Raw genomic sequence first — 23,157 nt, 5'->3', positions numbered from 1 at the left:
TGGCATGGGATGTCGATGTACTACGCCGTATCAGCCGACGAGGCGAGACACGTCAGCACACAACCCGTCCTCGGCCTGCTCGGCTCCGTCGTCAGCTTTCGCAGGCGTTATCCACACACCGCATTCCCACCAAAGAGAGACCGGAATGCACACCCACGCAAGCCCCCAACCCAACATGAATGGATAAAATCACGTTAACACCGGTGGGCCCCGCCATGGTCGTCGTGCGCGGTGGATTTAACGAGCAGTGGAATATTGCTCCATTCTCTTGATCTCCCTTCGATCGACTCGCCTCGCCTCGCCTTGTCCTCAGCGTCCCTCTGCCATTTCCGACCTCGTCTCAGCTGTTGTTCCTGGAGCGGAGGCCCTAGCTTGGCTTCGATCCCTGTTTCGGAGATTGATGCCACTTGGAGAAGCATCGGGCCTTAGCGGGTCGCGAGGATCGCCTTGGCAGCGGCGGCGGAAACCCTAGCATCGGATCACCCACGAGGCTCTCTCTGCATGGTCTCCGGCCAGGATCCGGTGGAGGCTATCCTCCATGCCTTCAGGGATGCGCTCTCCCCGCTGGAGTCTGGGTTCCTTCGCGCCGCCAAGGATCTGGAGTCCCATTGGCTGAACTCGACGGACAGATCCAATAATGTGGAGTCTCCGAAGAGATGCCATGGATCGATGAAGAGGAAGTCGGGCCATGATGTGGTGGCTACGGTTGTGACTTCCGAGGAGCGGAAAAGAAGCCCAATTCAGGGCCTTCTCGGTGCTTTGTTTCCAAACGCTTCCCGCGGGGGCAGCGTCCGTGGCCGGGGAGGGAATTCATCCAAGACAGGTAGAGACGAAGAGGAAAAGAATGGATCCTGTGTGGATTGCTCGCCCTTTGCGGTCACTTGGTCGATCATGCTCAACAGCTTCGTGCAGGCATTTCCAAGGCCACTTAAATCATTTAGGAAGTGCTTTGGGGACCAATGCCATGACGATGACTTCGTCTCTGAGCCTTGGCATGGGAAACCTTCCGAGAGAGCTCCATACAGGATTGTGTTCTGGGACAAATCCAAGAAAACGTCTTCGGCTGACAGAGAAATGTTGCCCCTCGAATTGATTCTTTGCATCGCATTGGAAAGTTTGGTTCAGAATCTTCAAATGTTGAATTTGCCTTGCCAGGGCAGCAGCCCTCAGATATGTAATCAGCCAGTGGCTTCCAAGTCTTCCGGGGCTCCACAATTTGAGCACTTGAAGATGATCAACGGGTTAATTAATGGAAAGAAGGCAGATTTTGATGGATTCCTTTCGAATCTGAGTTTTGCAAGGGTTGGAGGGGCACCAGCTAACTTCGTGGAAGACACACCATCCGCAAAAGCCGAGGACGAGAATCATGCCAACAGTGGTGATAAGGAAGACACTGCCAGTAGCCCCCCACAGAATATTGCCAGTGGATTATTGAACATTCCATTGTCAAATGTTGAGCGCTTAAAATCAACACTTTCCACTGTTTCTTTGACCGAGTTGATCGAGTTCATCCCCCAGCTGGGGAGGTCTGCAACTGACTATCCTGACAAGAAGAAATTGTTCTCAGTTCAGGACTTCTTCCGTTATGCTGAGGTCGAAGGTAAATACTAAGATAAGTATTTCTTATTTGACCATATAACCATTTTAGTGGTCACAGACTCACAGTTGGACTGTGTTTTTTTATCATATCATGGAACCGATGCCTCAATTTTATTATCTTATTCTTGTGCAACCTGCTCTGGTGGGTTTCCACACAAAATGATATGCACCATAATAAAGTTCTTCAATTTGGCCAACCTTTAACAAAAAATTAAACTTTTTCTAACAATCCCTGATAGCTACAAATTTAAAAGTTTATATATGTGTGACTTTAAAAGCATGTTCATTGAATTTCCTGCTCATGAGGACATTGGGTTGGTACAAAAGTAACCAATACACTCTTAAGTGCAATTCCCATGATACATGCCCGATTAAGGGTTTCTGGTAATCTTGATAATTTGTCTGTCAATATTTCATGTGTGAAAAACTTTATAAGGAAAATATCACCTAGACATTGTGCAGTTGAATTTAAAGGACAGTTCTTACTGATTTACGAAGCTATAGATAATTTAGAGGTTGAACTTGTTAATAAAGCTATCTCCTCTAAGCATGATAATATTGTCTGTTAAAGCACCATATGGTCTTGATAGCAAGAGAGAGAAAGAGACATGTAGTTGAATGTACAAGATAAATTCCTACAAATTTGTTATGCGAACTGTATTCCATCTAGCACTTGTCAGCAGGTGTCTACCAGTTTGAAGAGTCTGTTAAGCCATTAGGAATGACACCCCTATCTGCTACTTCTCTACTGAGAGATATAGACTTCAAAGAGATTAATCAAACTAAAAAGATAACTTAATATTATGTAATAAAGAAAAGAAAAAGGAACAGTCTTTGATATTATAAGAGGCTTACACGTCTTTTTATGAGCTGAAGTACCCATACGCTAAGTATATTAGGTTTCTTCCAGTTCCCTAATAGCTTTCCTAATTTATCGTATTTCTCTATTTTTTCTTTCTTTTATTTCCTGCTAAATTTTTGTGCTTTGAATAGTTCCCAGTGGTTAGTTGTCATTTGATTTCTAGTTGGATCAAACTGCTGTTTCTTTCTTGATTGTCCTCGGTTTGGGTTGCAGGCCAAGTTGGCTAAGAATAGGACTTAGCCCTATTGATACTAAAATATCTTTTAGCATATATATTGCAATTGCTTTCCTGATTCAACCTGTGAAGATTATCTTTGCTAATAATTTTATGTTAGTGTATATTTGTTGACAACCTCGAAGACTTATGAAAATATATTGTTTTCATGGTCATAATTACAGGCTATTAGTTGGTTTAGATATTCTGTGAGATTTAAGCAGCATCTGGGTTTCATGTCTCTTCCTTCTTTTTACTGCAGGAAGGCGGTTTTTTGAGGAGTTGGATAGAGATGGTGATGGTCAGCTCAACCTCGAAGACCTTGAAATTGCAATGAGAAAGAGAAACTTGCCAAGGAGGTACGCCAAGGATTTTTTGCGGCGTACAAGAAGCTACTTGTTTGCAAAGTCAATTGGGTGGAAACAGTTTTTGTCCTTGATGGAGCAGAAGGAGCCAAAAATTCTTCGAGCTTACACAACCCTTTGTCTTAGCAAGTCTGGAACACTCCAAAAGAACCAGATTTTGACATCACTAAGAAGTGCAGGTCTTCCTGCTAGTGAAGATAATGCCATTGCTATGATGCGCTCTCTCAATGTAGACAGTGAGGGATCAATTTCATATAGTCATTTCCGCAACTTCATGCTGTTGCTTCCTTCAGAAAGGCTTGAAGATGATCCTAGGTATGGCACAGTTAACAATCATATGAAGACTCAAACTTAATACAGATGTTTGTGCAGATACTAGCTTCTAGATAGGACATCCATATCATGTTCTTTGAGTCAATATTTCGGCTGTTAATGTCAGGTGATTATCCCATGTTTCGTTTTCTGTATTGTTGTGTGATGTCTTCATTTTGCTGAATTTTACCACCTCTGAGATTTTCTTCTTCATCTTCCATGATGTGATTTTTCTTGACACAACCAATAGCCTTGAGCAGTTGAGCTACTCTATTTGTTTATGATACCTTTAGAACTTGAACGCCTCTGACTGTGTCTAAGAAATACTTTTAATTTATCACGTCTTTCAAAAACTTATCTATTAATATAACAGAAGTCTTTTAACTTAGTTACTTGCTGAATTTTAATACATTTATTTAGGATTTTACAGGCATCTATAATTCTTTACTTGCTGAATGATTATACATTTATTCAGGATGTTACAGACATCTAAGATTCTTTCATTTTGGTCTTGCCATTCAATTCAAAAAGGCCAGTAATTGATTTTCGTTGATTTTGAAGTTCATAGTTAAATTTCTTTGGAGTAGACGCAAAAAACCCAGTAGAGGGGAGTAATGTACTGTTTTGATATGATTTGGCTCGCTGGCATTGTATGCCATGCCTGATGGCAGGAAGAAAAAAGAAATACGAGAACTGGTAGCAGAGAATTTATGAACTATATGTGACAATTATTTCCATATGCTATGCAGAATTTTGGTAGTTCTAGAGTTTGAAGGCGAAAAAATCCGCGTCTCTCAACTGAATTTTTTTTGTCGAAGATCAAAGGTATCAATAAGTTCCCTTTGTGGATGCATTGTGATAGATGTAAGAATCCAGATTGTACTAGCCAATGCTTTGTTAATTTGGACACTTGGGAAGATGCAAAGGCAAAATTATGAGGAACTAAATTCTTGTACTTGTAGAAGCATTACCAACATAAAGGGCAACGTGTTCCTAAGTTCATAGTTTCAATCTTGGAAACTCTTGATATATGATAATTATATGAGGCAAATTCCTCGAACTCATTTTGTTGCATGATCATTTAATTCAAATCTCTGTGTTTGGTTACCTGATTGATAGACTTTATGTGTAATCATATTTATAATCTGAACAAGGTCGGTTTATATGAAAAGGTAAGTTTTATAGTTTTATAAACTATAATTTATAGTTTTGCTACTCTGCAGTGATTTACAAAAGGTCAGTTCCTAGTTGCACGGTTGATGGACTTTGCTCTCAATTTCATATCTGCAGGAACATCTGGTTTGAAGCAGCTACAGTGGTAGCTGTTCCCCCACCAGTAGAGATATCCACTGGAAATGTTCTAAAGTCTGCTTTGGCAGGAGGTCTTGCTTGTGCACTTTCTACTTCTATAATGCATCCTATTGATACAATGAAGGTAACTGTTTCAACCTACTTAATAGCACAAGTTTACTAGAATATAAATCATGCCATCTCCAGTTCCTGGAATTGCCCAGTTTAAACTAGTTCAAGAAACAAATTGTCATACAGGAAATTTTTAAATACTACAAATTTTTAACTTGAGGTTTTCTTTTTTTTGTGTTTTTAGCATACCAATCAGTATTTTTGTGTTACCCATGGCTGGTATTATCTGAATCCATGCCTCTGAACTATATGGAGGAATGATCTCAGTCAATTGGATCTGAAGTAAAGTTGTTCATATTTCATTTACAAGAGCTGATATTCATAACTGACTGATATTTCTAGAGTTCCATATTTGATTGATGAAAAATGATTTGAATCATATGCTTCTAATTTAAAGTGGCATGTTCTGTCAGGAGAAGCTGTAAGGTTCTAGATAGATGGGGTTGGCTACATTAATTTTTTTAAATTTCTTTAAAGTCTGTTTAACATAAGTGGCGTATACTTCTACTTTCTGTTAAAAAAGAAAATCCTGTTGCCAACCGCATATAAAAGCTGTAAGGTTCTAGATATAGGGGATTGGCTGCATGTATGGGGTTCTTGATAGAAAGCTGTAACAATTTTTGGAATCAAATAAAACTTTGGATAAAGTTTCCTATGTAATTAAATTCAACAGGAAAGTTGTTGAAAGGTGAAGCAGAAACATCTTGGTAGGAATTTGGTGTAACTTCTGCCCACATGGAAGCTTTTTGTCATCTTGGAAGCCCAACAGAAATAGATCAATAACTCTTGATTTGTTTGTTTTAATGGAGATACTTGAGACATGAATGCTACCAGACATCAGCTTGTTGGGAGCCTTTTCTCACTGAGGGAGCTGATAAGTTGTTTTTTGCATCAACAAAGCAGCTTGGGTTATCACTTCTTTTATGTTCCTTCTTTTGTTTTGTTTTGTTTTTTCTTTTAATTCCAGCTGAGTGGTTTGCCTCGTCACTTTGCAGAAAGTAGAAGCATACACCACCATGTAAAGCACACTTTAAAGAAGTCAAAATAAATTAACCTGTACAGATTAACTTATATCTGTTATGCTTAAGGTTGCATAAAAAAGGAAGAAAGATTTTTAGCATGAGGTTTCAAATTGAATATATACTTCATACAAGACATGGCATTATTATGCAAAAAAAGATCCACAGATTATCCGTATAGTTTGTTCATTTGATTGTCATGCTCACATAGAGATACCTTGAAAATGTGCGGCTGAACTTTGGTTTCGGATCATGCACCTAATCACCCATTGGGAAAGCATACTTACCATGCCAATTGGATTATTGGTACATTCCACACTTATTAATGAATTCAGCAAGTGGTATTTTTTAAAGTACTTCATGAAGTAATTATTTTATGAGCAAGAGAATCTAAAAGAATTAGCAAGCTTTTCCACCACAATATGATCACGAGATCAAGTATTTATCTTCAATGCCATTTGTTTGATTCTAATTTACCACTACTTCTATCATGTAATTTATTGTACTTGTTTTATATTTGTACTTTATCAGACACGTGTACAAGCATCAACCCTTTCATTCCCAGAGCTCGTGTCAAAGCTTCCAGAAATTGGACTACGTGGATTATACAGGGGTTCAATACCAGCAATCCTTGGGCAGTTTTCAAGGTTGGAGGTTTTTTCTTGTGTGTTAATTGTGAGTGAAGACAAATTATCTTTATTTTTCTTTACAGCCATGGATTGAGGACTGGTATCTTTGAAGCAAGCAAGCTTGTGCTAATAAATGTTGCACCAACACTCCAAGAGCTTCAGGTAATATGGATATTTACATATTCTTTTTCTTTCTTATGAGGATTAGATTCAGCCAAAAACTTATTTTTATGAGGCCACTTGCATTGGTCCTTTGTTTGTCCCTTCTCACCTATGTATTAGTATTACAATCAGAAATTGCATTAAATCTCACTCCCAGTATTTTGATTGAAACAATAATTCTTGTTTCTTGTAGAAAAAACATCCATCAAGGATAAACTTGCTAATGCAGACTTAGAAAATAGAACTTATTCGTATGTAGGTGCAATCTATGGCATCCTTTTGCAGCACAATCTTGGGAACAGCAGTTCGAATCCCTTGCGAGGTTTTGAAGCAGCGGCTACAAGCAGGCATCTTTGATAATGTAGGAGAGGCAATTGTAGGTACCTTACATCAAGATGGTTTGAAAGGTTTCTTTCGTGGTACTGGTGCCACACTTTGCCGTGAGGTCCCTTTTTATGTTGCTGGAATGTGCCTATATGCAGAATCCAAAAAGGTTAGCATATAGACTTGTTGAGTGCTATTAATTGCTCGCCCGTATTTGATGGTCTTCCTTTAATGCAAGCATGATAGGGATTGATTCGAGTCGGCTGATGTATCTTTAAATTTATTTTTTGAAACTTGATTATGGTTGATATTTCATATTTTTTAACCATTTGCTTGATCAGAATTAGCTGCTGCAGTTGTCAAAATTACGGTATTTCTGATTCAATTTACGTTGTACCTTATCGAAAGAGTAGCTTAGGGCCTTATATTGTGCATATCAATTTTCAGAAAAAAAGCATTTGAAACTCACTTTCATGCTGTAAGTTGTTACATTCAAGGACCTTTAAGACAATCCAACACTTTGACTCAAGGAATTACAAGGTGGCTTATTGTTGCTCGATAGAACAATTTTCCTCTTACAATGATGTTACAGGCAAAGTGCTTGATCTCACATATGGACTCCTGATACATCATTCATTACATTATTTGCATCTAAACTAGTCTTCTGTATGAATTAATATATTTAAAATTTCATTTGATTACTGACCATAGTACAAACTTTGTCATGAATTTCATTTGCCAACTACTTCAGAACTTGATTGCTGTTGTCTTGGTAAAAATCACGCTTTGGTCACTTTTAGGAATGTGTTCTTAGACTGAAATTTGTTCTGCATAATATGCATGTTTGGTTTTGATTGCTTTGATAGGTTGCACAGAACCTTCTTAACCGTGACCTGGCACCTTGGGAGACCGTCGCAGTGGGGGCTTTGTCCGGTGGGCTTGCAGCTGTGGTCACCACTCCCTTTGATGTGATGAAGACGCGAATGATGACGGCACCACAGGGCTTGCCAGTATCGATGCAAATGGTGGCTTTCTCCATTCTTCGTAAGGAGGGTCCTCTGGGCCTTTTCAAGGGAGCGGTTCCGAGGTTCTTCTGGATTGCTCCTCTTGGTGCGATGAATTTTGCTGGATACGAGCTAGCGAAGAAGGCAATGGATAAGACTGAACATGTTCCTGAGTGAGCTGTCCGATTTTGGTTCCCCTGTAAAGCAGCCCTCATTTGGTATATCCTCCCATGTTATCTTTGGAGCGAGTTGAAGCTTCTTCCGTAGAAATCCATCATCAGCTCAGAAGCATGATGAGCTAGACAAGTTGGATAGACCGCGCCGGCTGTGCATATCCGGATGGTGCTCTTCAGCAACTTTTTTTTGTTTTTGTTTTTTGGGTGCTGCAATCAGGAATCTTTTGAGATGGATACTTGTCGGTGCGTACTTGATCGTCCGTGTAATAAACAAAATCCTATGGATCGAACTCAAGCAAAATGTTCATAGGTCTAATTTCTTTTAGGTTCATGCTTAATTACAATATCTTATTGGTGTCATGATTTGTAGTTGTTATTTGATCGATGACAGTAATTAATCATGCACGGTGATATTTTGGAAATGATTCTTTTAGCATCAGATTGGATGCGAGTTATGACTCAATTGTGCCTTTTAGTGTGGAAGATTTATCACAAACTAATTGTAATATAACAAATAATCGAAATGGACATACTTACTGGTTTTGATTTTTTGTTTCATCTAAAATAAAATACGATGGCTTTATAATCTGTCAAACGTGAGTTACAAAGTACAACACACAGTCAGTCTATATTTATAATTTCTAGCAAAGTTTTTATTGTATTTCCATTTTTTTTTTCTTGCACCACTAATGCTAATTACGATATCTATACGTAGTTTGAGTGGAAAAATCATCTTTATTTTATCTCATTGTATTTTACTACAATAAATCACCCAAGGTGTGAAATAAAATCCATGAAAGATCATCCGGACTTGAAGGTCCATAATCTTGATTAATGGTCAAATGACTGTCATGGATATTAATGTCACCGACACATTCGAGAGGTGACGAAGCGTTACAAATGAAAATAACGTCCATTACACATCGTAGCGGAAATGCCCGTCGTGTCTCAAGTGGTTCCTCAGAAGACGGAGGTAAGCACACTGCAGGTGGTCAGATCGCACGCCCTCGGCTAGCTGCAGCTCGTAAAGAGAGAGAGAGAGAGAGAGAGAGAGAGAGGGAGAGAGAGAGAGAGGTAAGCCCGTGGACACATGAAATCGTTTCCCGGTTCTGCCCCTCGGAATAATTGATCCGAAGCCGCGACCACTCCTCGCCCCGCTCTTCCCCTTCCGATCTCTCCAAAATCCCGATCCTCTGCACCGCGACGCCAAACAAAATCCAGGTAATTTGCCCTCGAAAGATTCCTCTTCTCAATTCTTCCTTCTCCGTCGCTCTTTGATCTATATCGAATTCTAGGGTCTTGTTTTGTGAACAGGAAGTTCTTAGGGTTTCTGTTTTCATATCGATAGCTTAGGCCATTTGTGAAGAGGTGGAGGGGGTAATCTCTAGGGTTTTGCTCCTCCGATGGCTTCGAGGCTGGCAGCGGAGCAGACCGGAGGCCTCGACTTGAACGCCGGGGAGCAGGAGGGAGAAAGTACGGACGCAGCAGCGGAGCCGGCTTCAGATCCTGGAGGCGATGGACACGGCAAGTGTTTGGCTGATTCGGATGGCGGGGATTCGAGTCCGACAGAGGTGGGAGATGCGTCGTGCGGCGGTCAGAACGCCACAATGGTTGTCGCAGCAGATAACGATGGCGTGACAGCTGCTAACAAAGTGACGGAAGCTGGGGTTGAGGTCGTTGGTTGTGGTGGTGCCGCTGACGTAGGAGGAGATATAGAGATTTGGGTGGAGAAGCAAAACGATGTGGAAGATGAGGTGGGAAGCCGTTCCTTGGTTGACGGATGCCAAGGTGATCAGAAGCTGGAATGTGCTGCGGTCGAGGCAGGGAGCACAATGGTGTCTGCTGTTGAAACGGCTGTGACTGAAGAGGTTGTGACTGTACCAGGAAGGATCAAGCCAGTCGAGTTTGAAAATACCAGAAATGAAGATGAAACTGTTGAGAAATTTGATTCTTCAGTAAAGAAACCATACCTGGAGATTGATATGATGGCTGGTGGTAATTTTGGGGAGGGTGAAACTGCTACCACAGAAGATGAAGAAACCCAAAGTAGTTTGATAGCTGCAAATGGATCTGGAGGTCAAGGAGAGGCACAAATGGATGTTTTGGAGATAGAAAATGTTACTGGGGGTGCAAGAACAACGAATGCTGTTAATCTTGATGAGGTCACAGTTGATGGATCTCATTTTCTTGAAAATGAAGCAGTTGTAGGAGAAAAGGATAATTATGTGCAGAATGAGAACAGAACTGAGCTTGTGGAGGATGATCTATCTCAGAAAGAGAAGGAAGAGAATGTGGTGAATGGTGCAGTGGACTGTGATTCAATTGATGAGCATCTTCAGGATAAATTGGATGTTCTGGATTTATCATCATCAGAGATGGAAGTTGGCTCAAGTTGCACTCGTAAACTTGAAGTTAGCATGGTTAATGCAGAATGTACTGTGGAGAGTGTGCCAACGCTGACTACTGCTGCTATGGGCAGGAATGATGTTGAAATGTCAGTGGATACATCAGACCCAGGGGCTATCCAGGATGGGGTTTCAGCGATCACCAATCAAACTGAAGTTAAAGAGAAACAATTATCTTTTCAAAATGGGAACAAGATTGTTGATGGACGGCTGCAACCTGAAGTGAGTGCTTTGGGATCCATAGTTTCTGAACTTGAGAAAAATTCTCTTGATGAAGAGAAACTGAAAGCTGGTTTTGCTAACCCAGCATATCTGTCAGGGTGTGACTCTTCCATGAATGTTGTAGGGTTGGAAGCTGGAAAGCCGGATGGTGTAGCAGATCAGGGAGACATAGAGGTTGGGGTTGCGGAAAGTGACAGAAAAGAACTTGCTGGAGAGGGTATATCAAGTATAGAGATTGCAAGTCAGGTGATTAGTCATGATCTTGTTGACATACATCTGGAACCTACAGCGGTGGACCTGGGAGCTAATGCATTAGATGCAAGATGTGCAATGGGGGCTGCTGAATCTGATTCACTTGTTACTCTTGCTTCAGTGGAAGCTGAAAGCTCGGGGGGAACACGTGGTCAGAGAAGAACCCAGGTCGATGCTCTGGAGATTGGCATTGGAAATGAACTCCCTGGGCATGGTCTATCTATTGTAAAGGAGAACCAAAATTTGATAAATGAGGCAGTGGATCATCCTGAAGTTGATAAACATCTTCATGAATCAGAAGGTGTTCTTAGACCTGGCGATACTGATCAGAATGAAGAACTTATTGTTGAGTCTTCTTTTGTAGTTGATGAAACAGAAGATATCCTGACTGTGGCGATCAATCAGTACAATGAGTCTAAGGAGTTGGACAGGGAACCAGAGGCCAGTAGACTGTCCCTGCTGGATGCTGATGGAGGTAGAGCTTCATTCTCAGAGATGTCTTTTGCATCCTTAAGTCAGAATATACAGGATAAAGAAAATGATATCCATGAGAAAGAATTACGGAAGGTGGATCCTCTGCTTGTTGATCGCTCTAAAACTGATAAAATAAGTGATGATAAAAGAGATTCAGACCTGACTGATCCAAAAGAAGTAAACATCTTGGGTAAAAATCCATTGGGTGAATATCTTCTAGATGTCGGTGATTTGGTTAGTACTGGGCCTGATACAGCAGCAAATGTTCAAGTTGTAAAAACAGACAGTGGAGACATTCACTTACTCTACGATAATCAAGAGACAGAATCTCAAACTTTTATGGAGGATGTAAATTTGTCTGTGGAAATCAGCATGTCCAGGACTTCTGAATCATTTCAAATTGAGAATGTACCCTCAGGCATTGAATTTGCTCATGTTGTTGTCAACGAAAGTCAGGAGACAGAATCCCAAAATGTTAGTTCTTTGGCCACTAGCAATCATTTTACAAATGATATTGGAGAAAATTGTTATCCTGGGAGTCTTCAAAACATGGAGACAGAGTACAATGTTTGTAAAGAAGATGAATCTCCAACAACTGAATTCTGCCAAAATGTGGAAACAGGTAGAAATTTAGAAGCAGATCAGGAGTTTGTTCTAGGGGGAAGTATACTGAACGTCAGTCCTGATGCTGGTACACATGATAATGAGAGAATGGTGGTTGATGAACAGGAGACCTCAAAAGGCACAGACAAGCAAGCAGTAGAACATGTGGCCACAAGACCTAATATTTCTGTTGAAAATAGTGATGAACATCCTTGTTACTACTTGCCTTCTAAGGACGAGGATAGTTTCTGCACATCTGATCTAGTTTGGGGTAAAGTCAAGAGTCATCCTTGGTGGCCTGGTCAAATTTTTGATCCATCAGATGCATCAGACTTAGCCTTAAGACATCAAAAGAAGGACAACTTTCTTGTAGCCTATTTTGGAGACAAGACATTTGCTTGGTGTGATGAATCCCAATTGAAGCATTTTGAGACATATTTCTCACAGATGGAAAAACAGAGCAATTCAGATGTATTTGTGGATGCCATCGATGGGGCATTGGATGAGGTTGCAAGGCGCATGGGGTTGGGAATGACTTGTTCCTGTTTCCCTGAAGCAGCTAATGCCAATAGTAGTGACCAAAAGGTTGAGAATGCTGGGATTCGTGAAGATAGCAATGGCTGTAATGTTGACAGGTCAGCTATCTTAAGCTATTTTCAACCTGGCAGACTTCTCGAGTATGTTAAGGCTTTAGCTAAGTTCCCAGATTGTGGGACTGATAGTCTAGAGCTTGTGATAGTGAATGCTCAGTTGAAGGCATTTTTCAGGTCTAAAGGTTATCCTGAACTTCCTTCTTTCAAGTTCATTAGTGGATTAAGTGAAAATGATGCTGAGATCTCAGACTCTAAATCGGAAGGGATAATGGAAGTTACCATTGAGCAATCAGGTCCTATTGTCTCAGAAATGATGTTTGGAAAACTGAAATCACGAGGAAGGTGGAGCTCCATGGCTAAGCAAAAGAATGTATTGGAGGATGGCAAAAAACAAAAGAACTTATCTGAGCTGATGGAGGTTGAATGTTCTCAGCTTGCAAATGGTGCAAATACTGAGTTTGGAATAAAAGTTGATGAATCAGATTCACTTTATTCTAACAAGAAGCGCAAGGCTACTGACTCTGACTCATCTGACTCAGAGAAAGGTAAGAAAAAAAGGCTAGACTCATTAGGAGATCTGCAAAATAAGCTACCATCATTAGCTATTAGCAGTTCTTTTAAGATTGGTGAATGCATCCGTCGTGTTGCAAGCCAGCTTACTGGGGCTCCGCCTATCCTTAAGGGTCATAGTGAAGCATCTCTGAAGAATGTATCCAAGGATGATAGTATATTTGATGTTTTTGTTACTGATGGTTTCAGTGATGTGAATATGCAGAGCCCAAGAGATAAGAAAGAAAATTGGGAAGATTACTCTTCTGATGAAATGTTATCACAGCTATGGTCAGCAGCAATGGATCCTGTGAAAGGACACAATTGCTTATCTGTTATAATCAGTTTCTTTACTGAAGTTAGGGACTATTGTGTTTCTACTTCTTATAGTGAAAAGAAGCATCCCGAGAAAACTGGGGGTAGAAGGGGTAGGAAAAGGAAAGTTGACAATCAGTTTTCTGTGTTGGAGATGACAGAACTCGATCACATGCAGGACTCTTACTGGTCTGACTTGATTTCTCACAGTGGCCCTGCCAAAAGCAAAGGAGAAGCCCAAACTCGGAGTCAGAGAAAGAAGAGGAAGTCTTCAGGACAAACGTCATCGACTCTTGTACTGGTTCCTGTTCTGCAAGGTGCAGAACATATTCATGTTGGAAAGATAGTTCCCAATATAAGGCAAGCAGCACCAATAGATAGGCCAATAATTAGTGTGGAAGAGAAGATGGTTGATGAGTTCATGCCAACTGCATTGGTTTTGAATTTTAATGGATCAAGTTCTCTTCCTTCTGAGACTGATCTGATCAGAATTTTCAGTCGTTATGGACCCCTAAAAGAAGCAGCAACAGAAGTGCAGCAGAAGAACAACCGTGTGGTAGTAGTATTTAAGCGACGTGCTGATGCAGAAATCGCTTTCAGCAATGCAGGGAAGTATAGCATTTTTGGGCCATCACTTTTAAGTTATCGGCTTAGATATTTTCCATCAACCCCTGATGCTTTTCCAGACTCCAAGCAACTAGACAAAACGGATGCACTACCAGTAGAAAAGAGCAATTTAAACACCCCAGCTAATGTTCATCCATCAATGTCCATTGCTTCTCCTGACACCGGTCTTCGAGACAAAAGTGATACGGTACTCATGGGGAGTAGCAGCACAAACATTCCTGTTGATCTTCATCCATCAATGTCCAGTACTTGTCCAGACACCAATCTACAAGACAAAAGTGATCTAGTGCCCACAGAGAATAGCAGCGCAAATGATCCCAGTGACCTTCATCCATCAATATCTGACGCTTATGCAGACACCAATCTCCTTGACAAAAATGGTGCAGCAGTACTCGAGCTTAGTGACCTTCATCCACTGATGTCTGATGGTTCTCCAGACACCAATCTACAAGAAAAAAGTGATGCAGTGCCCACAGAGAATAGCAGCGCTAATAATCCCAGTAACCTTCATCCATCAGTGTCCGATGCTTATCTAGACACCAATCTCCTTGACAAAAATGATACAGCAGTCTTCGAGCATAGCAGCATAAGCCTTCCCAGTAACCTTGATGGTTCTCCAGGCACCAATCTGCAAGAAAAAAGTGATGCAGTGCGCACAGAGAATAGCAGTGCAAATAATCCCAGTAACTTTCATCCATCAATGTCTGATGCGTATCTAGACACCAATCTCCTTGACAAAAACGATGCAGCAGTACTTGAGCACAGCAACATCAGCCTTCCCAGTGACCTTCATCCACTGATGTCTGATGGTTCTCCAGATGCCAATCTACAAGACACAAGTGATGCAATGCCCACAGAGAACAGCAGCACAAATAATCCCAGTTACCTTCATCCACCAATGCCTTATCTAGACACCAATATCCGTGACAAAAATGATGCAGCAGTACTTGAGCATAGCAACACCAGCCTTCCCAGAGACCTTCATCCACCGATGTCTGATGGTTCTCTGGATGTCAATCTCGAAGACAACAGTGATGTAATTCTCACAGAGAATAGCGACATTCCTAGCCACCCTAAACCATCAATGTCCAATCCTTCTCTAGAGACAAATCTCCAAGAGGAGAGCAGCAACACATGCCTTGCCGTTAGTCCTTATCCATCAATGTGTAATGCTTCTCCAGACATTAGTCTCCAAGACAAAAGTGACATCACAAATGTTGCTGGTAACTTTCACCTCTCAACACTTGATGCTTCTCCAGACACCAATTTCCAAGACAAAAATGATGGGATACTCAGAGAGAGTTGCAGCACAACCATTCCTGGTAATCTTGATCCATCAACAGTCGATGGTTCTCTAAACAAACCAGAAGATAAGGGTAACGCTGCACCTGTAGAGGATCACGGCATCAACATTTCAGGTAATCTTCATCCATTCGCACCAGAAACTAATTTTGACGCCTTTTTGTTTGATTTCTAATGTAGCTGACTAACCCAATTATCTAGGATATCAAAGAAAATGATTAAGTTTAACCTATCCTGTAAACTTATTGGACATGATTGATTTGACTCTTCTTAACCTTGAGCATTTGGCCAGTTTAATCCTTCTTAACCCCAAACCAACCGCAGCCTCAGTAGAAACTTGACATTCTATTTTCTCTTTATCTTTTATTAGTCAGTGTCTTGTTGATGCCCAACATTGGCTTGGAAGAATATACATGCTCATGCAAATGCTTGTTTTGCTTCAGCACAAGCAGAGAGAGAAAATGTCCAGGATGCTATTGAAGTCATAAGTGAAAAACCAGTTGCAACAGTCACCGATGTGGATGGACAAGCTGGCTAGATCATCTCAGTAGACTTCATGCCCAATATAACATTGAGGTACTACCTTTCCTCGTGATTTATGTCGAAAATGGATTTGGAGCACTTCAAGTGCATGTTGTAGAAATATGTAAGCTGACCCTACCACGAAGAGGATTCTCCTCAAGTAAAATGCTTTCAATTGACTTCGGTTTTGCTCTTATTGATATACCTTTAAGAATCAACATGAGAATGCCTTGTGTACCTGGTTGCTGTGTGTGTAGTCTTAGCGATAGAAAGAAACCTTCTCCTGTGACAAATGGGTGGGACCCAATTCTTGTCTTAAATAATGTAAAAGTGTCATTGAGATGAGATGCTGTCTTGGAGTGCTCCATGGCATTATTCTTTCAAATGGACATAAATTTTGGCTGACGACTCTGGTAGATGTAGCACTTTTGATTCTGCAGTCAGATCGTTTGCTGCTGATATTGTACAGTAGAATGTTATCGTTTTATATTTTTTGTTCCTGCCCAAAAGAGATGATTGTTGGTGACTTTTTCTGCATGTGAATGGTCGATTGTTTTAGTTTGCGATTCTTCATTTTCGGTTGCATCCTAATCACATGACTTGTTGAGTCTATTTAGTGAACTTGGATGCACTCTTCGGATGAACAGAGGCGGCTTCCCAAAAAAAGTGTTGTATGGTTCAGAAGCTTCCTAGCAGTAGAGGTTATTAAATCTGATCCGGTGAGATTTTGCATGGACTGAGTCGACGAGGATTTTGGGTTACTCTCTTAGGCTTTTGGTCAACGTAGAGTGTCTATCTATCCTATTAACAGCATCTTTTCAATCTTGGACTCGTGTGATTACATCATTACTGTGTGTTTCAGGAGTTTTGTGAGATGTTGTTCTTGGGAATTCAGTTTACTGGTGGTACTATTGTAGATTATATGACCCATGGTAACGTGTGCTGCCGGAGGCCGCAGAACCCAAATCCAAATCCCAGACGCACGTGCAGTGTCATGACAAGTAGAAAAAAAAATATTGTAGATTAATCGATTAATTGTAGATTAATCCAAATCCCAGACGCACGTACTATTGTAGATTAATTGCATGTTGTAATTATTAGCTGGGTAGTTAGTCAGGAAACCGTACAATTATTAGACAAGAAACAAACGCCTCATAATAAATTGTTGGCGGAGTACAATTAATTATTTGGCTAAACAATACAAGGCGAGGAGCGAAGGCCCGAATGCATGCATGGTTGCTTCGCTGTTTTGTCACCGCAGTATGATCACATCGAACATCAAACAGAGCCAACCGAAGAAGAAGAAGGATGGTGTGTGGATCAGCAGCAAAGGAACTCGTGCCACTCTTACCTTCATCCGAAGCCGCAGCAGACCCCCACCCCACCCCAAGCCTTGGCCATGCAAAGCATTCATTCTGTTCTATTCTGAGCCTGCAATTATTGTTTTCGGATTCTTCTCCGACCATTGCTTTCTACACCTCTCCTCCTCGATGGGACCTTCGCATCATCATCATCATCACCTACCTACTCGATAAATTTGGAGAGTAGGGAAGGAGTAGGCTTCTCTGGAACCACTTTTCCTCCCCCCTCCCCTCCCTTTCGATGATGATGATGAAGATGATCGATGATGGAAGCCAAACCCGAAGGATCTATGTATGTATGACCCAACTGTTTCTTTGAGAAGATGCGTGTCTTCCCCCGGTGACTTCTTTCGCTCTTCCCCCTTTCGATGGTGATGGTGATGGAGGCCGAACCCAAAAGATCATCCATCACCAACTGATTCTTCAAGTAGTGTGTCGGAAGAATATTCATTCCAAAGAAGATTAAGCTCGAGCTGACCTTCTAAACATAAGATGGTATGTATGTATACATATGTGTTAATAATATCGATTAAACTAATCGATATCTATAGAACAAGTGATATACACACTATATTACATTCGTTGATTGTTTTACGTTCACTCACTTGCACAGTGGATCGCGCATTTCGTCAAGTCACCAAACATTTTTTATCGTAAGATTTTTATCATCTGCCAAGTGCACTCGCACAGTGATGTGTCCTCCCGACAAAAAAAGACAAAAAAGACGAATGGAAAACCGGAAGACCGACCGACCGACGGTGGCGGATCGATCGATCGTAGTATGTTCGACGCGGACCACGCTAATAATTTTCCCAATACCTTCTTCTTCGGTCATTAATTTAAATCACTATAATAGTCCTTTCAAATAAATAATAATAATAATAATAATAATAATAAAGGAGTACAGTTTATAGAAATGATACAAAGAAATAAAATAATATGAACGATTAAACATTGTTAAATAATAATAATAATAATAATAATAATAATAAACCGATCCCAATAATAACTCATTGATAAATAAATTAATTTAAAAGAATATTTTGTATATTTAGTAAAAGCCGAAAATGAGGTTAATAAAAAAGTATATAATTCCACTTTGGTTCGTCCTCACGCACCGTGCGTCGCTCCCTGTCTCGCGTCTTCTGTCTGCTCTCTCGTTCGCCTCCCACCGATCCGCCGCTCCGCAAATGGACCGGATCGCCTTCCGCGACCATATCTTCCGCCGAAGATATTTGCTCCTGGCCGCCTTCTGATTCCGCCAAGATTTCTGCACTTTGTCGGCGAGATTCGTGCTCGGTCAAGTATTCGATCGATTGCGCGAGAGATATTATGGAATTCGATCTCAATGTGGCCTACCCCGGCGACTCCCTTGCTGCGGCGCCCTACTCCTTTGAGTCATCGAGCAACGACATCGCTACCGCCGCCGCCGGAGACGAGGACGCGCGCTCCTCCAACGGCGCTGCCTCCGTCTTCTGTTCCGATGTCCTCGGTCGTCCCGCTGAGCCGGTTGTTGACGAGGAGGAGGGATGCGTCTCGCCGGAGCCGGGCATGGCCACGCGGCAGCTGTTCCCTCTGGCCGCGGAGGTTGCTGCGATGCAGCCTCACGTAGCCGTGGACTCGTCCTCCTCCTCGCCTTTGAGCTTTGCCGCTGTTGGCTTGTGGAAGGGAACGACGGGTGGTTTGGCGGAGCCGGAGGCCAACCTGGTGCTGCAGCGGCGGCAGCAGGTGAAGAAGAACAGAAGAGGACCGAGGTCTCGTAGTTCACAGTATCGTGGAGTCACCTTCTACCGGAGAACCGGGAGATGGGAGTCCCACATTTGGTAAGCGGATTCTTTCTTTCTTCTGCTCCTTGTACTTGTTTACTGTGTTCTAGTTTTACAAGTGGCGATTCTTTTTTCCCTCTAATTTTGAGCAGGGATTGTGGAAAGCAGGTTTATCTGGGTAAGAATTCAACTCTATATGCGCTTGATCCGAGGCTAAATTTCTAATCGCATCTGTGTTCTGTGGTTTAACTGTCGAGGTCTGTTTGTATGAAAACTTTAGGAGGCTTCGATACCGCCCATGCCGCCGCAAGGTTTGCTTATTTCCTCCTCCCCTCGTATCTGGTTTGATGGTCTTAATATCTAATGTATTCAGTGGATCATTGCATTGCATTGCATTGTGAAGAACAACGTTGCATTTATTATATGGATTTCGTTTACAGAGCATATGATCGTGCTGCGATCAAGTTCCGTGGACTTGATGCTGACATCAACTTTAATCTTAGTGATTACGATGAGGATTTGAAGCAGGTAACCGTGGAAGTAGATATCTTGAAGTTATATGATTGATATGTGCGGCTAAAGGCACGTATGCTGGTCGTGTGATTGGATTTCAGCTGAGAAATTTAACCAAGGAAGAATTTGTACATATACTTCGTCGGCAAAGTACTGGATTTGCAAGGGGAAGCTCCAAATACAGAGGGGTGACTCTCCACAAATGTGGTCGTTGGGAGGCTCGCATGGGGCAGTTCCTTGGCAAAAAGTATGACGTTATTTTAGTTTTTTATGTTTTCTTGAATTGTTCTTGAGTTTGTCTCTTTTATGTACATATATTTTTTTAAATTTATATTCTGTGGTTTGACAGTCTTTAAAGTTGACATCATTCTTTTATCTGATCTGAGGAATCACTCCAAGTTATATGACCATGCGACATGACACAGAGATCATTCTCAGTAGAAATAGCAAGGAGAAAATATGATAGATAAAAGAGAGAATTACAAGCAAGCTGTCTAGATGTTTTCCATCCCGCAGAAAATTTTTAGAGAGGCCATAAAATATTTGAATAAGCAAAGTTTTTTTTCTTTTCTTTTTTGTTTGGTGGTCAATCAAACAAGTGTGAAACACTGGGTGAATGTGTAAAAGTATATCGAACATATTTTTGTTAAGCCCAAGAAAATTTCTAGTAGGTGAAAAAGACCTTTGTGTTTCTTTCTTTTTTCTGAAAAAGAAAACTAAGCACCGTGTTAACATTTCAAAATATGAATTTTCATTGCAGGTATATATATCTTGGCTTATTTGACAGCGAAATAGAGGCTGCAAGGTTTGACTCTATCACAACATACATGTGGATTCTAATATGAACCTTTGATTTGTAGATTTTACGAGCTCAAAACCTATTCTTTCTTTTTCCCCTCTTCTTTTGGTGTTCAGGGCACATGACAAGGCTGCTATCAAATTCAATGGAAGGGAGGCCATCACCAATTTTGAGCCGAGCATCTATGAAGGAGAGATATCTCTGGCACCTGAAAATGAAGGTATCATCAGCATATGTTGTGCTTGCTAGTCTACCTTATGTACTCTCTACATTTTCATGTTTCCAAGTAATCTTCAAGTGAAACTGATTTTTTTTATTTGTGATAGTTGCTTTTGAGGATGTTGATCTCAATCTGAGGATATCTCAGCCCAACCTCCATTATCCAAAGAGGGATGGTAATTCAGGTGGTGCCAATTTCAGTTGCCACTCATTTGAAGCTATGGAAACTGGAAATTCTCAGGTAGATAGTCATCCACCGTTTCCTCTTTTTGGAATATTTCGTCATATGTTGCTATAAGTATTTTCTTCTAATACAAGTCCCCTCCTGACTAATCCTAATTCCTTTTCGCTACTGTTGCAGTAACAACTTAGCTGCATCAATCATTTCATTGCAATTATGTCACTAATAAGATGCACCTAAAAATGAAAAGAGAATCGTGACTTGTTAAATCGAAGTACCTGTAACGACTATCAAATGAATTTGTATACTACAAGATTATGGAGGTGGAGATAAAAAGGGTAAAGTATTCTGTGCTTGGGTTCTGTGGACGAGGACTCGCTCACTGTGGTGCACCTGCCAGCGCATTAATTCTGTACTGCATGCTTATTAACTAATTCTCGATGCCGCAATGGCGATCCATGGATCTCATGTCACACCTTCCATTAATGTATAATATACACAGGCCATTTCTAACAAGTGACACTGGTATGCCCTCTTTTGTTTGCTGTTGTAGGCTGAAAGCCTTAATTATCTGAACGTTGGTCCTCGCTTGGCTATGGCACCTCAGCATCCTCATTCGTGGGCCTCTTCTTGTCCGAGCTTCTTTTTCAGCATCGAGGTAAGATCCTGTTATTTGTTATGTCTCTGTTGTTTGGAATTCTTCGTATTAGCATTCCGTATCCATATTAATACCGATAAGTCTTTTTTCCCTTGTGACGGTTTAGCTTGCTTTAAAACCTATCATCTTCCTAGCCATGTTTTTCTACTAGCATATATGTTATGAGTCCTAAATGCTAAAACAACATTCTATATTCAAATATTTCATTGATTACTTTTCTTCATTCATATAGTGACATTCTCGATCATTATTTAATCGGTAGATACAATGAGAACGAGTAGGGCCTTGGCATTTAAGGTGTGTATTGTGTTTCGTGAGAGTGCCATATTTTGTTGTCATCTTTTTTACGTAAACCTTCATCACCCTTTTTCTCTTTACAGAAAAGGATTTGTAGTTAACAGTTTTAAAACTAGTACGTTTTTTTTATAGTCTAAGTGAGTTTTTTTTTTTGTTGCTCATTCATCAAATTAAATAATAATAACGTGTCCCGATTATTTGAGATCGACTAAATATTTCTTTTTTCCTTTTGTTTCTAATAAAGTCAGTTTAGGTTGCTGTCTACAACTCATTGCTACTGATACCAGTAGATTCAGGTGGTCGTCTAATTAAAACATTTATGGACTTTTTAAACATGTCCATATCACATTGGATAATTCTTTCTTTGTTTTATTCTTTATAAAAAAATATGCATAAGGATAAATATTTCTTTTTACAGTTTCCTTATTAACTCTGCTTATTCGCTTCCCATTTACTTATCTGCGGGTAGATTAGGTGATCGGATAGGGAGGCAGGCAGCTGGGAACCACTGGGTGGTCCCCAGCCACCTCTGCAATCATCTACCCTGTACTCGCAGGTAGCAGCATTTTGATGGAATCATCTGCACTTCTGCTGAACTAAATGGGATGTCATTTAATTAATCCAGGAGAAGAGGAACCACCCGAAGGCTGAGGTTAGGCCCCGACAACCCCTCCCCATCCCCATCCGGGCATGGCAAATTAGTCCTACGCCACTGCAATCGGTCTCTTCTGCAGCATCATCAGGATTCTCTACTGCCACGACAATGGCCGCCGCCTCCCAACACCCATCACTTCCATTCTCCTCCATCCGCAACCACTAACTAGTATTATTTGATGACGCGCACTCACTTGTGTCCGTGATCACGACATCATCTTCTAAAAAGTCTGCCGACACTCAAATCGGTGACAGCTTTTGTGAGACCATTTGCTTTGATAAGCCTCCATGGCTTTGCGAAGTGAAAGGTCAAAATGTCGTAGGCGCTCCTTTTGTCATTTGATGCTCACCCGACATCGGATATCTACGAGGAAAGCTTATTCCCCGCTGCTGCTGCTGCTGCTGCTGCCGACAGCTTGTGTGGCCTTTAAAAGGCTGTGAACTCTTCTTTCTTGGGTCTGCTTCTTTTGTTTGTAGTCGACTGAACTCGTGCCCACTGTCACGGCGCCCCTATCCTTGCTTTGGGTTACCGTGACTTGTACCTCTGGTGGTGTGGTGGTTGTTCCCCTTTCCCAGGAGTGTACCGGGGTGGCCTCTGTGCTTTGCTTTCGCATGGTCTCTTGGGAGGCTCGTCTGGTGGGAGCATTAAAATTATGAAATGATATAATTAGTCTTTTTAACATATTGAACAATATAAATTAATTAATAAAAAATATTAAAAATTAAAAGAGGATGAAATATATTAAATCTCTGAATC

General features: G+C 41.1%; 3 protein-coding genes across 7 annotated transcripts; all 3 read left to right on the top strand.

The window, feature by feature from the left end:
• Positions 1-270: 270 nt before the first annotated feature.
• On the top strand, positions 271-8,448 carry LOC135613191 (uncharacterized). 2 transcript variants are annotated; one of them, XM_065110275.1, is made up of 7 exons: positions 271-1,600; positions 2,938-3,355; positions 4,643-4,787; positions 6,325-6,440; positions 6,506-6,584; positions 6,844-7,077; positions 7,775-8,448. In XM_065110275.1, the coding sequence occupies exons 1-7, from the start codon at positions 502-504 to the stop codon at positions 8,087-8,089; spliced, it is 2,406 nt and encodes an 801-aa protein (XP_064966347.1). In that variant the 5' UTR covers positions 271-501; the 3' UTR covers positions 8,090-8,448. The 2 variants fall into 2 exon arrangements, with proteins under 2 accessions (XP_064966347.1, XP_064966348.1); XM_065110276.1 differs by lacking the exon at positions 7,775-8,448 and having other exon boundaries at positions 358-1,600; positions 6,827-7,061.
• Positions 8,449-9,104: 656 nt separating this feature from the next.
• LOC135613189 (uncharacterized) lies at positions 9,105-16,189 on the top strand. Of its 4 annotated transcripts, none has more exons than XM_065110273.1 (3): positions 9,105-9,309; positions 9,442-15,546; positions 15,874-16,189. In XM_065110273.1, the coding sequence occupies exons 2-3, from the start codon at positions 9,492-9,494 to the stop codon at positions 15,966-15,968; spliced, it is 6,150 nt and encodes a 2,049-aa protein (XP_064966345.1). In that variant the 5' UTR covers positions 9,105-9,309; positions 9,442-9,491; the 3' UTR covers positions 15,969-16,189. The 4 variants fall into 4 exon arrangements, with proteins under 4 accessions (XP_064966345.1, XP_064966342.1, XP_064966343.1 ...); XM_065110270.1 differs by having other exon boundaries at positions 9,437-15,546; XM_065110271.1 differs by having other exon boundaries at positions 9,403-15,546.
• A 2,255-nt stretch (positions 16,190-18,444) lies between these two features.
• On the top strand, positions 18,445-23,033 carry LOC135581149 (APETALA2-like protein 3). The gene is made up of 10 exons (XM_065110274.1): positions 18,445-19,136; positions 19,232-19,257; positions 19,360-19,390; positions 19,520-19,607; positions 19,694-19,839; positions 20,353-20,397; positions 20,508-20,611; positions 20,718-20,851; positions 21,345-21,449; positions 22,372-23,033. The coding sequence occupies exons 1-10, from the start codon at positions 18,646-18,648 to the stop codon at positions 22,564-22,566; spliced, it is 1,365 nt and encodes a 454-aa protein (XP_064966346.1). The 5' UTR covers positions 18,445-18,645; the 3' UTR covers positions 22,567-23,033.
• The last annotated feature ends 124 nt before the right edge of the window (positions 23,034-23,157 follow it).

The sequence above is a fragment of the Musa acuminata genome, chromosome BXJ2-5 (genome assembly GCF_036884655.1).
Source record: "Musa acuminata AAA Group cultivar baxijiao chromosome BXJ2-5, Cavendish_Baxijiao_AAA, whole genome shotgun sequence".
Classification (NCBI taxonomy): domain Eukaryota; kingdom Viridiplantae; phylum Streptophyta; class Magnoliopsida; order Zingiberales; family Musaceae; genus Musa; species Musa acuminata.
Note: the sequence above shows the minus strand (reverse complement) of the source record. Positions and strands in the feature narration are given on the sequence as shown.

Excerpts from the sequence above, each read along its gene's own strand:
- LOC135613191 (XM_065110275.1), top strand. The coding sequence starts at position 502 with ATGGTCTCCGGCCAGGATCCGGTGGAGGCTATCCTCCATGCCTTCAGG. Across the intron at positions 3,356-4,642 it reads AGGCTTGAAGATGATCCTAG|GAACATCTGGTTTGAAGCAG; the intron begins GTATGGCACAGT and ends TCATATCTGCAG. Across the intron at positions 7,078-7,774 it reads TATATGCAGAATCCAAAAAG|GTTGCACAGAACCTTCTTAA; the intron begins GTTAGCATATAG and ends TTGCTTTGATAG.
- LOC135613189 (XM_065110273.1), top strand. The coding sequence starts at position 9,492 with ATGGCTTCGAGGCTGGCAGCGGAGCAGACCGGAGGCCTCGACTTGAAC. Across the intron at positions 15,547-15,873 it reads TCACGGCATCAACATTTCAG|CACAAGCAGAGAGAGAAAAT; the intron begins GTAATCTTCATC and ends GTTTTGCTTCAG.
- LOC135581149 (XM_065110274.1), top strand. The coding sequence starts at position 18,646 with ATGGAATTCGATCTCAATGTGGCCTACCCCGGCGACTCCCTTGCTGCG. Across the intron at positions 19,137-19,231 it reads AGATGGGAGTCCCACATTTG|GGATTGTGGAAAGCAGGTTT; the intron begins GTAAGCGGATTC and ends AATTTTGAGCAG. Across the intron at positions 20,398-20,507 it reads AGCGAAATAGAGGCTGCAAG|GGCACATGACAAGGCTGCTA; the intron begins GTTTGACTCTAT and ends TTTGGTGTTCAG.